The 16,426-nt window shown below is 40.0% G+C and overlaps 1 protein-coding gene across 4 annotated transcripts in view; it reads left to right on the top strand.

The window, feature by feature from the left end:
- The first annotated feature begins 1,531 nt into the window (after positions 1-1,531).
- Positions 1,532-16,426, top strand: part of EXOC6 (exocyst complex component 6) — a 223,381-nt gene continuing 208,486 nt past the window's right edge. The window contains exons 1-2 of one of the 4 annotated variants that reach the window (XM_072806090.1): positions 1,532-1,550; positions 2,015-2,126. In XM_072806090.1, coding sequence (XP_072662191.1) covers positions 2,041-2,126 — 86 coding nt within the window. In that variant the 5' untranslated portion in view covers positions 1,532-1,550; positions 2,015-2,040. The other 3 variants (XM_072806089.1, XM_072806087.1, XM_072806091.1) reach the window with 3 other exon arrangements.

Raw genomic sequence — 16,426 nt, 5'->3', positions numbered from 1 at the left:
CGGCACTGAACTGCTGCTCCACAGGGGCTGCCTGGACCTTCTGTTCTTAAATAATCTGATAATTTGGTAGATGAATTTTAAAACTTTCCACATAAATGACTTTTTTTTCCCACACAAATGACTTTAACCCAAGGTAGAAAATCACTTGGGTGTCGAGTCTTGGAGGAGGACATCATCACTTCTTCCAGAGGGAAATGGTGTTAGGCATATTCCTGTTGCATCATGCAGTGGACAAACAGTGGGACTCGAGTGAAGAATCCTACACTGATCTGCTATTGCTGCATAACCCATTATTCAGTAACAACCCTGTGTTATTGCTCATGTGTCTGGGTCAGTGGAGCATGGTTGACCTATCCCAGGTTTGGGTGGGCAGCTTTGCTTCAAGCTGCTGCAGCTGGATGGGAATATATGCCTCTCCCTGCAGTTTTGTGAGTCAGTAGGGATGATGACCCTGCTTCATGTATCTTTCATCGTCCTTGGACCAGCAAGCTGACAGGGCAGGTGTTCCCAGGGGATGGCAGAGGTCTATGAGGACAAATAAATATATGGGAGGCCTCACAAAGCCTAGGCTCAGAGCTCACATGCTGTCCTTTCAGCTCATATATGGTTGGCCAGCTGAAGTTACAAGCTGAACCCAAAGTAGTGGGTCAAGGGGGAACACAATGCCCTAAGTGAGGTGTTGGCGAGGGTATGGATGCAGGGAGAGGTGAAAAACTGATGCAGTTTATGACATAAGTCTTTTGGTTATTGAGCACTACATCTTTAGGAGAAGTACAATTTTTTTACAAAGCAAAACTTAAAAATCTGATAAAAACTTAAAAAAATAGGTTCATATGGAAGAATGTCAACACTAGCCATCCCTTTATTTATTTTTTAAAGATTTTATTAATTAATTAATTAATTAATTAATTAATTTGAGAGAGAGAGAGAGAGAGAATAAGCAGGGAGAAGGGAAGGGAGAGGGAGAAGGAGAGCCTGACACAGGGCTATATCCCAGGACCCTGAGATCATGACCTGAGCTGAAGGCAGATTCTTAACTAACTGAGCCACCCAGGCACCCAGGCACCCCTTAGCCTTCCCTTTAAATACCTACTTTCTAGTAGTGGGCAAGAAAGCATGAGGTTAAACTCAGACTTGAGGAAGATCTAATGCAAATGGTGATGGGAAATATGTGCCCATTTAGTTTCTTTTAGTCCTTCTTGGGGCTGGCTGTGGGCCATATTTTCCCTTGATACTTTGGGCCTTTATTTCCTGCATTCTTTCTTCCTCTCAGTGGCAACCAGCCCCCACAATACCCTGATATCTTCATGTTTTCTCCCTCCCCATCAAAACTTTTTCTGTAGTAAAGATTTGGCCAACTCCTTCACAGTGAGGCCTAAGTGACTAACAAGGATTAGAAGCTAACTGCTTTCAGGAGCATTTGAATTTGAGCAGGGGACAGAAGAAGGAATGGCTCTGTGAATGAACAACCACATAGCAGTGACGAGGGTGGAGAAGTGAAGGAGATGGGGAACCAAAGAATGAGCCCAGTGGCCTCAAAATCATATCCTGTAAGATGTTACATTTTTTCTGGCTAAGCTACCTGCTCGGGTTTGTGGGCAAGGGTATAACTGTAGGAATGGCTTGTATTATGTATTTAGCATAAATAATATTAACATATGTACCCTGACAAGTCAATTGTATTTAAAATTTTTATAGTGCAATGGTTCTAATTCCTGCCCAAGTTTGCAGTGACTATCTTTGAGAAACAAATAAATAGACATAGCTGACATTAGGCAGGAACTTTCTGAACTGTGTCAAGGTTAATAATAAGTAAAATGTTATAAGTAGAGACAGGACAGCAACAGCTGTGCAACATTCTTGGAAGCAAAGATTCTGATAGCATGAAGTAAGACTTTGAGCTCAGTTTTTGCTGCTACTCTGGGTAAACAGGGAACGTGTATAATAATTGAACAAAAACCTTATTTCTTTTATGAATTACAACTGTTCTGTGCTCAAAATCTGATGTCTACAGCTGGAAAATCAGGGGCATGTGAAGCAATGTTGGAAGAAGACCCAGATCAAAATTATGAGAATGTCCTGGCTGAGATTCAGTCTTTCGAGCTGCCCATTGAAGCTACTTTAAGGTAGGACTCCTCTTACGCGTTTCTTCTTTTGTGGTGATAATGCAGTCTTATTCACTTCTTATATTTTTTTCTATAATAGAATAAAAAATAATTACAATTCTGTATATACCTAAACTCTACCTCTTTTCTTATCTTTAGATAAATTACAGTAAACAATCCACTCTTGTTTGCATTGTATTTGTTTCCTGATTCATCACCACAAGGTTTAAAAAATAGAAATGACTTTCAAGAGATCAAAAAGGGTCTCTTGCCATCTCCAAATAGATATCCCATCTCATTTACATAAGATTTCAAAGGTTTTCTCTAAAATATCACTTAGTGAAAAACATTGAGAACCATTAGACATATCAGTGAAACCAATTTCTATTTGGGTAGATGTGAGTTTAAAAAAAAAAAAAAAAGTAAAACATTTATTTGCATGGTTGCTACTTGGGTATATGGTGATCTCCCGGATATGATTTTTTGTTTTTTGTTTTTTGTTTTTTTTAATTTCCACATAACATTTAAAAATAACTTCTTGGTAATATGTGGATTAATGTGCACATTTCAAGAACAGGATTAAAATGAAAGACCACGTATCTTTGTTAAAAGGGCAGCTTTAAAAATGTAATCCTTTCTGACTGCCTGCCTGTAACTGACACCTATCAGTGTGGGAATGGAATGGTAATCACTGAATTTGATAGTGACCGACAATAAATATTTGTTGACTAATATTTGTTGATTAAATAAAAGGATTTTTTGAGGAGGGGTTTTGTCTCTTCATACTCAGAAAGGACCCCACGCCAAGTTGCTTTGAAATATGCTACAGTGTAAATCTGAGTAAAGTTGGGAGCATGGGAAGGCATTGATATTTATTGGTTGATTCTTGGATTATCAATATGTAGGTGCAGTTGTAAAATAATTAAAACTTCATTTCAATTTTTCCTTACACTTTTTTTTTTATCTGAGCATCATGAATATTCCATGAAGAAGGGAAGGTAAATTCTACCCTATTTAATAGGTGGAAGAAGCCAGAGCTTTTTTACTAGTGGGAAACTCAATCACTTTTTCCATAGGGAACCAACTTTATACCGTACCAGAACCTTCTAGAACTTGTGCATTTGCCTGATGGTTAGATCAGAAGTGTAAAGGGGGACAAGAAAAAGGGTGAGGGGAACCTCGATGTGTGTTAGTTACTGTGGCCTCTGCTGCTGTTGCTGCTTCAGAGCTCTTGGCCTTCAATCCCTGGCTCTCTCCACCTCTCCCCTGGTCTCACAACCCTGGTTGACACCTATACATGTCATCCGTCCATGGAATAATACTCCTGACTAGTCTTCCTTGTTATTGGACCTGACTTCCTGCTTTGGATCTTGGAGCTTTCCTACCTTCTTTAGTTAGGGCAAATATTCCTCATCTTGTACTTAGTCTTCCTAAAGAAAAAATCAGTGTAGATCTGGCTGTCACAGCACTCTCCCAGTGTCACCCTCAAGAGGGGAGACAACATAGATATTTTCTCCAGGTGTTGCTCTTTCACCACCAGAGTGGACCCTCATTTCTGGGTTATTGAACAAGGGGTGAGGTCACTCTTTTCCAAAGGCTTCTGCTAAACCACCCCAATGTTATTTGGAGGGTAGACTCAGAGCTCTTAAAAAAGCTTCATCTGGGACAGTATTAAATTAGTTTTCCTAAGCTTTTGCTTTAATCACTGATTAGATAAAGACTTAGGCGGGCATTTGATGCCTTTCTGCACATACTTATGCATGTTATTGATATTCCGGTTTCAACTATTCTGTTCCACCGTTTTTACAGAACACATTAGCTCATGTGGTCAAATATGAGGGTTGGAAAATCAAGACAGGACTTCCATTTTGGCTGAACTAGACTGTTTACTATTTGATAGTGTCGTGAGATTTTCTTCCTTCTGTGTTCATGGTTTCTTCTTCTTCTTCTTCTTCTTCTTCTTCTTCTTCTTCTTCTTCTTCTTCTTCTTCTTCTTCTTATCCACTCTTAGCCCTGCAAAGCAGGGCATGATTCAAATGCTCTTTCTTATATGAAGCCTCCCCTGATCCCCCAGTCACATATGAATGCCCATCCTTTGAAGCCCCCAAAGAATCCAGGACATTTATTTTGATTTACTTGGTGTGTGTGTGTGTGTGTGTGTGTGTGTGTGTATGTGTGTGATAACCATTTTCAGGCTCAAAGATTTCTGAGGGCAGAAATCTCTCTTTCTTTTACCTTTGTATCCTCTGCAGAAGATTCTACCAACAGAGGAGCTAGATATTTGTTGAACTGACTTGTATGAGCTTCTGAACTAATGGTGACCATGTGAAGCAAAAGAAAGAAGGCAGTTGAAAGAGAAAGTAATCATTTTAGGGAAGAAGAGGAGGTGGTGGAAGTATTTGAATAGCTACAAGCACTAAAGGCAGAGATGGTGAAAAGTATGGGTCACAAATCGGGTCTGAACCGATACCAAAAGATTGGAAAAAAAAAAAAAAGATGGTGGAAAGTGGATTGGGTTGGATGCAGATTGGCCATTGGAGCTGCACAGGAGCTGCTGGGAGGCCCTGGAGTGGGCGGTGAGAGAAGGGTAGGACATTGAGAGAACAGAGCTGGCAAACAGGAGAGAAACCTTCTCAGGGAAAGCCCTGTACCTGGGAATTGAGAGACTTTTACTGTTCACCTTTCCTTGTCTCTGAAAAAAGGCATTTCCTTCAGCAAACATTTTCTGTCATAAAATCATCAAGTCTCTTCCTTCCCTTCCCCTGCCCACCTCATTTTCCAGGTCAGGAATCTGGGGTGCCCTGCTCAACGTTAGGGTTCTGATCAGAGCCAGGTGGGGTTTGCTTCTCTTTCTCTTTTAAAGATTTTATTTATTTATTCATGAGAAACACACATACACACAGAGGCAGAAACATAGGCAAAGGGAGAAGCAGGCTTCCTGCAAGGAGCCTGATGTAGGACTCCATCCCAGGACCCTGGGGGATCACGACCTGAGCCAAAGGCATCTGCCCTCAACCAGTGAGCCACCCAGGCATTCTGGAGTCTGCTTTTCTAACAAGGTGAACTCCCAAGAGCTCAGTGGCTCAGGACTTAGAGATAGTTTCTGCTTATATCATTTAAGAGTCACTCAGCAGCTCTTCCTTCACAGGGTGCAAGCTTCCTAGCACTCACCCCACACATCCCCACTCCTCTCCCAGAGGAGTCATGCTGTTGCGTACTGTCAAAAGTCTGAGGTCTCTTTCGCACTGCCATTTGTACTCCCCCTCCTCCCCACTTCACACTTGGCTGCTCCCAGAGCAAACTTCTGCCAGACAGTGGAACCTGTTTCCTGCCTGACTCCTCCAGTGGGACCTTGGGTCTGCTCCTTTGGCCCTCCTCCTTCTCCTCCTCCTCCTCATCCTTCTTCTTCTTCTTCTTCTTCTTTTTTTTTTTTTTTGGTGGAAAAGTGGACAAAAATCAGATGATCCTGAGGTCCTGTGTTTCTTTTCATTCTTTGTGTGAAATGGGATCACAGCCTGTAGTATTAAGTTTAAAGGAGAAATAGTTTTAGGGGAGAGCTGTGAGTTACTATGGTTTTCCATGATTTGTGTTGCCAATGATTTTAAATATCCATTAAAGAGACATCACAGGCCGCTATAACCATGGAATTGGGAATGAGATTCCAGGGTAGAAAAGTAGAATTTGATATTAGCCTTGAAGATGGTGAGTGAGTTTAAGAGAAAAGGGAGAATTGTGAAGAAAAGTCTACTGCTAGTACCTGTAATGTCCTAGTATGGCTTTGCTTTGGGCATTCAGATTGTTGGTAGATGCAACTCTTCAGCAGATGGGATCTGGAATTAGTTTTGCTGCCATAACCTTTTGCCCTGGGCATAACTGTTTTCCTTTTGTTACTACCATATGCTAATTTCCACTGGATTTTTTCATTCTTTTTAGATTTTCTGACTTTCACTCCAGTCCCTCCATTTGGCTCAGATATGTCCAGCTCCTTGCAGCTCCTGCATCTGGGGGGACATGGTTGTCCCTGGTAGGCTTAGGGGCTGTCTGGAGCCACACTAAAGGAAAGTACTAGGACAGCCTTATTCAGCCTTACCAACTTTCTTTACCACGGATGGGCACTAGGTTTCAAGCAGCAGATCAATTCCAATGCATTGGTAGTGGTTGCCTGAATCTCACATTGACATGATTCTGATAAATTAGTGATGGCAGCTACGGACTTTAAGATAGGGTAGTAGCAGTGTTCATAACATGTACCATGTTCACACTAGAACCTCTTGCTGCCAGGCCTTGCCCATTCTACCTGCCCTACTCCATGGGTCCTGGCTCAATCTAGATGTCTTGGGGTCCTGAGGTATGTTGTTAGCCTCTTAGACCAGGCCCTGAAGTCACACCATGTCTCAACCCACTTGGGCTTACAACTTACAGCATGTTTTATTGCTATCACTGACCCAAGAGTGGGTAAGGGCAGGTTGAGGGCACTACAAAGTTAATGGGAAGTAGAGTAAGGGGACATATCCAAAGAAGGCCTTACAGAGCACTGGGAAAAATAGGAGGAAAAGGGAATTGTATAAGATGACGTACCAGAAGAAATTTTTGTAATTGTTTTATGATAACATAATTGTTTTACACTTGTATTCACAGGCTCTCTTGGGCTCTTTTCCAAAAGCTGACCATGAAGTTTTACCAGTTTAAGAGCAAACAGGATATTTTTATTTCTTTGACTTTAATGTTTTTTAGGAATGAAGATAACATGCTTTAAGGAAAGGACAGAAAACATTAAAAAAATCCAACTAATAATCTAAACTATATGTAAAAAAAAAAACTATATGTACAATGAAATCTTGGAATGACATACTAAAAAATAGGAATAGTAAACACTTGTAGACATTTTACAATGCTCTTGCTCTTGCTGTATATACCTTCAGAAATGTAAGATTTCTATTAAATCTTACCCATTAAGTATGTCAATTAACATGAATTCCAAGTTTTATTAGTTGTTTGAATTTGGCCTTAGTTTCTGAAACTATAAAATATGGATTAAGAACTTTTTTTAAAAAAAAATATTTTATCCGTTTATTTGAGAGAGAGAGAGAGAGAGAGAGAGAGAGAGAGAATGAGCAGGGTGAGGGACAAAGGGAGAGGGAGAAGCAGACTCCCCACTGAGTGCAGAACTGAGGGGGGGGCGGTGCATCCCAGGACCCTGAGATTATGACCTGAGCTAAAGGCAAACATTTAACCAACTTAGCCACCCAGGCACCCCTAAAATAGAGATTATAATACAACCCATCTCAAATGGTTAGTATATGCAAAGTGCTTAGCACAATGTCTGCCTAACACTTTGTAAATGCTCAATAAAAATTAGCTATTATTATTATGTCTAATTACAAATCTGGGGTATATATTTCAGTATAATTTAATAAATATATAGAGTGTTGAAATAAACAAGCACTCACAACATCTTGAAATTCTGAGTTAGTGGGAAATATTGAGTAATGTAAATTTTATTTTGGTTGTATAATATTTAGGAGAGAGAGGTATCCCTTTTTCAAAACCATATTTACTAATGCTTATATTTTATACTAATGTAATATCATTACCTTATTTAATCTCTGATGAGAATGATGTAGTGTGCTACATGTTGTGGATATATAGAGTCCAGAGAAATCATCCAGAAATAAATGTGGGCCTAACCATGACCAAGGTCTACCTGTCAGCAGAACCTCAGGAAAGCCTGGAGTCCCCAGTGATAGTGGGCTGTGTAGTTGCTAAACTTCTGATTATTTAAATCATAGCATTCACTATTTGATCTTCAGTGTAACACAAAAGAAAATCTAAAAAGGGGGCAGCCCGGGTGGCTCAGCGGTTTAGTGCCGCCTTCAGCCCAGGGTGTGATCTTGGAGACCCGGGATCGAGTCTCACGTTGGGCTCCCTGAAGAGAGTCTGCTTCTCCCTCTACCCGTCTCTCTCTCTCTCTCTCTCTGTCTCTGTCTCTCATGAATAAATAAATAAAATCTTAAAAAAAAATAAAGAAAGAAAAGCTAAAAAAAAACCCAACCCATTTTTATATCTGGGAACCAAGTATTTCAACCAGGGAGACAGTTTTGTTGATATACCGGTTAAATTAATAGACTCTGGAGCCAGAAGGATGTAGGTTCAAATTTTGCATCTTTCATTACTAACCGAGCTACTTAAAGGATTACATGAATTAGGTATGAAATATATTTAATGTAATGCCTTATACATAGTCAATGCTCATTTACTCATTTGTTCATTCAGTAAATAAATGTTTATAGAGTGCCTATGGTGTGGTCAGTAGTAATCTAGGATGGTCAATGGTTTTGCTGTGGATAGAGCAAGATGAAGACCCGGACAGTCTCTGCTCACAGGGAGCTTGTATTTTTATTTATTTTATTTTATTTTATTTTATTTTATTTTTAAAAAGATCTTATGTATTTACTCATGAGAGACACAGAAAGAGGCAGAGACATAGACAGAGGGAGAAGCAGGCTCCATGTAGGAAGCCCAATGTGGGACTTGATCCGGGGACCCTGGGATCAGGCCCTGAGACAAAGGCAGATGCTCAACTGCTGAGCCACCCAGGCATTCCGGGAGCTTGTATTTTAGTGAAGGGAGCTATGAATAAACAAATTAAAAAGTGTTATTGTTGTAGTTCCCCAGGCCCTTCCTCCTCAGATATGGCTGGAGCTTGAGGCATGCCCGGCCGGGACATGGGAGACCCAGAGCAGCTGGGAGGACGTGAATAATAGCACTTCAAGCCTGCACTAAAAAATAGCCTCCAATTAAACTACATTGCAAAGGCTGTCAAAGAAGGGGCGCCTGGTGGCTCAGTCAGTTAAACATCTGACTCTTAATTTTGGCTCAGGTCATGATCTTAGGGTCATGAGATTGAGCCTTTCTTTGGGCTGCATGTTGGGCATGGAGTCTGCTTAAGATTTTCTCTCTTCTCCCTCTACCTCTCCCCCATCCCTCTCTGAAAAAAAAGGGAAAGAAGGAGAATGGAAAGAGTAAAAAAGCAGAAGAGGCAGAGTCTGGGGCGCCTGGGTGGCTCAGTTGGTTAAGTGACTGCCTTTGGCTCAGGTCTTGGGGTCTTCGGATTGAGCCCTGAGTAGGGCTTCCTGCTCAGTGTGGAGTCTGCTTCTCCCTCTCCCTGTGCCTGCCACTCTTTCTCCATGTGCTCTGTCTCTCTGTGTCAAATAAATAAATAAAAATCTTAAAAAAACAAAAAACAAAAAGCAGAGTCAGAGCCTGAGGAATTTGTGTTGGAAAAATCTGGACTGCTGTGTAGTGAATGGGAAGGTAGAGTATTTTCTGAAGTGGAATGGGTTCACAGATGCTGACAATACTTGGCAATTTGAAGAAAATTCAGATTGTCTAGATTTAATTGAAGCATTTCTTAATTCTTCAAAGCTGGTAAAGAAAAAGGTGGTATAAAAAGACTATCTGTACCTGACAGTGAATCTGATTATAGCAAATCAAAGAAGAAAAGAGATGTTGCTGATGAACCAAGAGGCTTTGCCAGAGGTCTTGGTCCTAAGTGAATAATTGGGGCCATAGACAGCAGCAGAGAATTCAAGTTGTTCATGAAATGGAAAGATTTAGATGAGGTAGACTCGGTGCTGGCAAAAGAGGCAAATAGGAAGCATCCTCAAATTGTAATTGCTTTAAAAACATTTTTTTTTTTTAAGTAGACTTCATATGCAGGATAGAGCCCAACACAGGGCCTGAACTTATGATCCTGAGATCAAAACCTGAAGTGAGATCAAGAGTTAGACTCTTAACTGACTGAGCAACCCAGGCATCCCAACTGTGTTTGCTTTAAAAAATTTTTTTTAAAAATATTCATTTATTCATTTTGAGAGAGAGAGAGAGAGAGAGCAGAGGGGCAGAGGGAGAGGGAGAAGGAGAGAAGCAGACTCCACGCTGAGCATGGAGCCCAATGTGGGGCTTAATCCCATTACCCATGAGATCATGACCTGCATCAAAACTGACTGAGCTACCCAGGTGCCCCTGTAATTGCTTTTTATGAAAAGAGACTAACTTGCATTCTTGTCCAGAGGATGAAGCTCAATAATTTCTTGCATTGCTTTATATATTTTACACACACACACAATCTGGGTTTTGAAAATCAAGTTTAATATGTTTGTTTTGAAGTGGTATTAGGGGAGTTGTTGGGGATCTTTGCATCTATAGCCTGGTTACTTTGAACAAATAAAAGCCTTCTGTAATTGCTTCCTTTATTAGAAAAGAATATTTCAGACTATGGTATATGATTCCCCTGCATTAGAGAACACCTTTTCTAAATGTTGGGGAAAGGGTACCTGGGTGGCTTAGTCAGTTAGGCATCTGACTTTGGCTCAGAACATGATCTCAGGGTCCTGGGATCTAGCCCTGTGGCAGGCTCTGCACTCAGCAGGGAGTCTGCTTCCCCTTCTCCCTCGTCCTTCCTCCTGCTTGTGTTCTCTCTCTCTCCCTCAAATAAATAAATTAAATTAAAAGAAATGAAGGGGTGCCTGGGTGGTTCAGTCGGTTAAGCATTTGCTTTTGCCTCAGGTCATGGTCTCAGGGTCCTGGGATTGAGACCCATACTGGGCTCCCTGCTCAGTGGGGAGTCTGCTTCTCTCTCTCTCCCTCTGTGCTCGCTCTCTCTCTCTCAAATAAATAAATCTTTAATAAAAAAATAAATGAATAAATGTTGGGGGTAATCTTCATAGTCGTTACTCAATCAGAATTTGTGTTTAAATCCTATATGCCTGGGACGCCTGGGTGGCTTCTGGCCCAGGGCGTGATCCTGGAGTCCCGTGATCGAGTCCCACATCGAGCTCCCTGCATGGAGCCTGCTTCTCCCTGTCTGTGTCTCTGCCTCTCTCTCTGTGTCTTTCATAATAAATAAATAAATAGAATCTTTAAAAAAAATTCTATATGCCTGAGGACTATTATAGGTTTTTTGTTTATTTGGTGTGTGTGTGTATGTATACTTGAAATACATATGTAAATGGTTTTCTTTTTTTTCTTTTTTCTTTTCTTTCTTAACATTCACTAAAACAAAAACAGCATTTTATAACCATGGATAGATCTCTGTTTCTGGGATGCCATCATTTTCAGCAACTTAAGAAATAAATCACTTAAAGTTAAACTGAATTTTTTCCTGAAGCCTTAACCTTTCAAATTTTGTAAATAATTGGACAATTTAATATAATGTAAACAATTTAAATTGGACAATTTAAAAGCAGCCATATCAGAATCCATATCCATATCTACAATCATATAAATGCAAGTTTATCAGCAAGATCCCTGGAAGGAAATATTATCACTGCCAACAACCTCCCCACCCAAATGAGAAAACTAGAGAAGTCCTGGTGTGTTTTAGTTAGGTAACCACACCTATTTAAATGGACAATTAAAGGTTCCTTATAGTGAACCATTCCTTTTAAAAAAAATTTATTTATCTGAAAGAGAGAGAGAAAAAAAGAGAGCACAAGCTGGGGGGGGGGGGGGGCAGAGGGAGAAGCAGACTCTCCACTGAGTGTGGAGCCCAATATGGGGCTTGATCTCACAATCCTGAAATCATGGACTGAGCTGAAATCAAGAGTTGGATGCTTAACTGACTGAGACACCCAGGTGCTCAGAACCATTCCTTTTCAGGAAGTTGAAATAAATCCCTGTGCTGTATTGACCAAAAGGTCATGATTCATGGAATATCTAAGACTTTGTTCATGGAAACCTAATCATAATCAGATAGTTACTGATTTTGGCAATTTAGGACCTGCTGGAATAAATGGGTGAACAAACTTCTGTAATCTAAATTCTTGACCTGCATGTTTTTTTCTTTACCCCAACTCATTCCTTATGTGCAGGCTCAATATTCTCACTATTTGAGTCACTCATTCAGCAGAAACTGGGGAAAACAATAATTTGGGAGTCAGAATGTTATCTGAGTATGTTGTTTACTTTATTGTAAATACTGGTCAACAGTGGTCAATAGTTTTATATATATAAAAAAAACTGATATTAAGTGCTATGATGAATAACAGAACAGGGTGAGGGCTAGAGAGGTCCTGGGATGCTGTTTTGCAGAGAGTGGCCAGAATGTAAATGTCAGCTATTGTATTATTATTATTTAATTACATTACACTAGTCATGTTTCTTTTTTTAAAAGATTTTATTTATTTATTCATGAGAGACACACAGAGAGAGGCAGAGACACAGGCAGAGGGAGGAGCAGGCTCCCCATGGGGAGCCCAATGCAAGACTCAATCCCAGGACCCCAGGATCACAACCTGAGCCAAAGGCAGACACTCAACCTCAGCACCCAGTCGCCCCTACACTAGTTACATTTCTAAAACCATTTTGCTGAGAGAAGAAAAATAGGATGAGAGGAGGAGGGGAGAAAGGGCAAAAGGACTAAAGGGAAGCTAAGTGGGACAGGAGTGAGGAATAGAGAGTACAATAAGGATGAAGAGAAACACCAGCAATGAGGAGAAAAAAGAGAAGAAAACAATTGATGTTATAAGCTAGACGTGAGAGGGAAGAGGAAGGAAAAGCTAGAATGAAATTCAGAGAAAATATTGCTCTTCAATTGCTTGACAGACTTGAAAATGTTTAGCTTTGGGATGAGTGAGCCAATGGACCTTTTAGGACATTGTTCTGAGGGTAAGACTAACAACACCAGTTATCAGATCCAATACAAAATGAAAATGCAGGCCCCTTTGTTTAGAAATTATTAAAAATTACAAGATGGAGATGGCATAGCATTAAGCCACAAGCAACCGCATAGGTCACATACTGATGAACCAGCTCTAAGAGCTTAGCACAGAGCCTGACACACAGCAAGCATTCAGTAAAAACAGTTGTTGAATGAACAGAACATGGGGCTAATTACTTTTGAATTTCTCTAAAGACTGGCCCATATTTCAGAAAAACTGACTTTATTTGGCTCCAACTTCAAATTTCCTTCTATTGTTCTCCACCACAGGGTCCAGATCTTTATGGAACATCAGATTCCTGGACATGGTTTTTGCAGCAGGAATTCTCGGAGACCTGGCTGGGCTTGGTTCATAATTCTCATGCACTTACTGAGTGTGGCCACTTGAGGTCATTGCACCAACACGGCAGAAGGTGAAGGATGGCCATTATCAAGCCGGCTCCAGAGAGGGGCTAAAAGGCACCGGGAAGGTTAGATATTAAAGCCAATGTATAAAGATAGCCTCTCCTTTACATGTTGATACAGTTCTACAGCTATATAATGAGGGCTTTTAAACTCCTTAGGAAATATCTGAATGATATTAGCCAAGTTCTTGAGAAGATGAAGATCAGGAAGACAGCTCTAGGGTTCCCAAGTGTGGGGAGGAGAGTCATTCTGTAGAGATGTGCCCTACCTTATGAAACGTGGTTTCACAACATCAAGCTTAACATCAGAAGTATCTGTATGTGGATTGTTCAGTTAAAACTATTAACTGAGCTGGAGAGCCAACAAAACAGATATTGTCCCTGTGCCTGGAAGTGGAGACTCAAATGATTTGTTTACCACCACAGTATGTGCCTCAAAGGATGAGCACTGCCTCCAAGGACAACAAAGAGGCACTTGACTTCTCTGAGATCTGGAGAGGTCACTTAAGTGGATCTGGAACCAAGAGTCTAACCCAAGGACATGGTCCCTTTTCCTCTTCTACAACAGGAAATAAATTTCAGGCAATTTCCATCTACCAAGCATTTAAAAAAATGAAGTTCAGGTTCAGAAAATCTTGACATAAAAGTAGGATACTTTGTTAATGATTAGAAAAAAAGGACATTACTGTGTCTTTTTTTATTTGTATTTTATCAAAAAGGAAGCTGAATTCTGGGCTTCTTGGTTTAAAAATAAATGTCTGATAGTCCTGGTCTCTAATGCTAATGTTGATTGAGCTCTCGGCTAGACATTATGCAAATATTATCTCCTTTAATCGCCACACAACTTGGTGACCTAGGAGCTGTTACGTTCTCTAATTCACACTTGAAGAAACTGGGGCTTAGATAAGTTAACTAGCTCTCTGGAGGCCCGACATCTAGTAAAAGATGAGTTGCAATTTGAATCCAAGTAGTTAAATGCCAGACCAGGGCAGCTGCATTCTATAGCCTCCTTCTCAGGGAGGGGTTTTACCAAGACTGATTATGAGTCTGCAGACAAGTGGCTTAAAGTAGAAGTCATTAATGATTAAGAGTTTATTTACAGGTTAAATCCTTACTTTGGTGGTTAGTTTCCTACTGGACACACAATGCATCTCCTGTCCTGCCAGTCTTCCTGGTTTACCTTTCTTCTCCCAGGAGTCCTGAAGTGAGGTTTTGAGTGAATCTCTGGAAGTCAGTTATCTACTGACCCAAAAATGACCCAATGTGCATGTGTAATCTGCCTGTGTGTGCCCCACTACCCTCCAGTCTCCATAGACCAGACTGGTTAAATCATCTATTCCATGGGTAAAACAACATTGGAACATGATTATTGGCTGACTTTCATTAATGATAGAAACAGGAACTGGTTAATAGCTCCATTTTCTTCAATTCACTAGCTGTGTGGCCTTGGACAAGTGACTTAATTTCTGTAAGTCTGTTTCCTCATATTAAACTGGAGATAGTGAAAATACCCCATAGGATTAAATTAGATTTCAGAAAAATTAGTACTAATTACATTCCCAGTTAAATTACTGGTTAAGTTAAAGATTAAATTAGATAGTATAAAGGGCTTAGCAAATAGTGCTTAATATATAGCTATTATGGTTTTTATTTTGTTCTATAGCTGAAATTCCTTATATTTTAGAAATGTACCACTTAGAATAGGCTCCTTTTTGCACATTTATGTATTTGTTATATCTCTTTCCAAAATTAAAATTTATATAGTTATTTAGAATGTTTAGCTTTAAATTCTTAGCAAAAAAAAAACTTCAGGTGCCAATGGAACTGTCAGAAGTCACAAACGGAACCAGCAAAAGCTGTTTCAGAAGGAGAAGTAGTATATGGACTTCCTTCTGTCTTGACTTGAATTGAGGGGAAGATACTGATGCGTATGTTGAAGTAATCTCTATGGGCAGGTGTTGAAATAGGCCTGGAGTGCCAAAGGAGGGCTGGCTTCCTAGAATAGGGGCTGGGTTTGGGTCCATGAGGAAAAGGTCTTCGGTAATGAGTGCTTGGGAATATTCCACCAGCAAACAGTTGTTAAATAAGAAGGTGGCCTGTACCCCTTGCCCTGTTCTCTTCACCTTGCTTTACTCTTCAGAATAATGAATTCTGGCCACACACATCAATCGAGCTAAAATAGTCTGCCATTTCCTGCAGAGAAAACTGGCTTCCTATTCTCTTTGTAAGAAGATACAAAAATTTATCTTCATTTCATATGTTTTGATTTCAGGTTTGATTTTCAAAAGGTTTATTTTCTTCTCTCAACAGCTGTACCCACAAGTCAGTTACCAGGTGCCTCGATCCTTGTAGATGCAGCCAGCTAAGAAAAATATTCCTTTTCTTACTACTCTAGAAATAATGGCTTGAAGGGCTCAAACAATGGGGTCCAGGTATTGGGCTCTGGCTTGATTCAAGGATAAAATTCAACCATTTGAAAACAAAAATCCATAAATGTTGTTTCTTGCATTGAAGCCCTTGATAAAAGTGGGCATCATGGAATTTGAGGTATACATTGTTATTAGTACAGATTTCTATTAAGGCAACTGAATACAACCATATAAAATGTTACATTTGATGTCAATATGTAAAGGGCAAGTTTAAAAAAAACTAACTTTTTAAAATTTGATATTGTTCTAATTCCAAATTGTTACCAATAACAGATTAATCAAACTCCTACCTTATGCTTAGACCTGTTTGGGATGCTACTTTGTAACTAATCCTGAATTCTTTCCAATGGCTTCAGAGCTTCAGCATTGTCTAGTTTTAAAATCCTTCCAGCTTTCAGCCACATGCAGAACTCCATGGGGGAACTATAGGAAACCACAAAATTAAAAAAAAAAAAGTGTCATCTCTCAACTTAAGGTCTTTAACATACTGTGACAATGCTGGTGGCATTGTTGGGAAGAGGGTTTTTGTTTTTGTTTTTGTTTTTTTTTGTCTTTGCATATTTTTGCAGCTTGAAAAAGTGGGATTTCCCAGGGAAGATCTGGATTCTTCTTCACCATTGAGACAATGGAAACATGCTTGTTGATGAGGTTTCTTGGTAGAATGGGCAGTTGGATGTAGCAGAGCTTCCTTAACCCCCGAAGCCAGTATGTACTAAGGTCAGTTGCATTTTGATTCCCTGGGGTCCAAGTGTACAAAAACAAACAAAA

Source organism: Canis lupus, chromosome 29, assembly GCF_048164855.1.
Source record: "Canis lupus baileyi chromosome 29, mCanLup2.hap1, whole genome shotgun sequence".
Classification (NCBI taxonomy): domain Eukaryota; kingdom Metazoa; phylum Chordata; class Mammalia; order Carnivora; family Canidae; genus Canis; species Canis lupus.
Note: the sequence above shows the minus strand (reverse complement) of the source record. Positions and strands in the feature narration are given on the sequence as shown.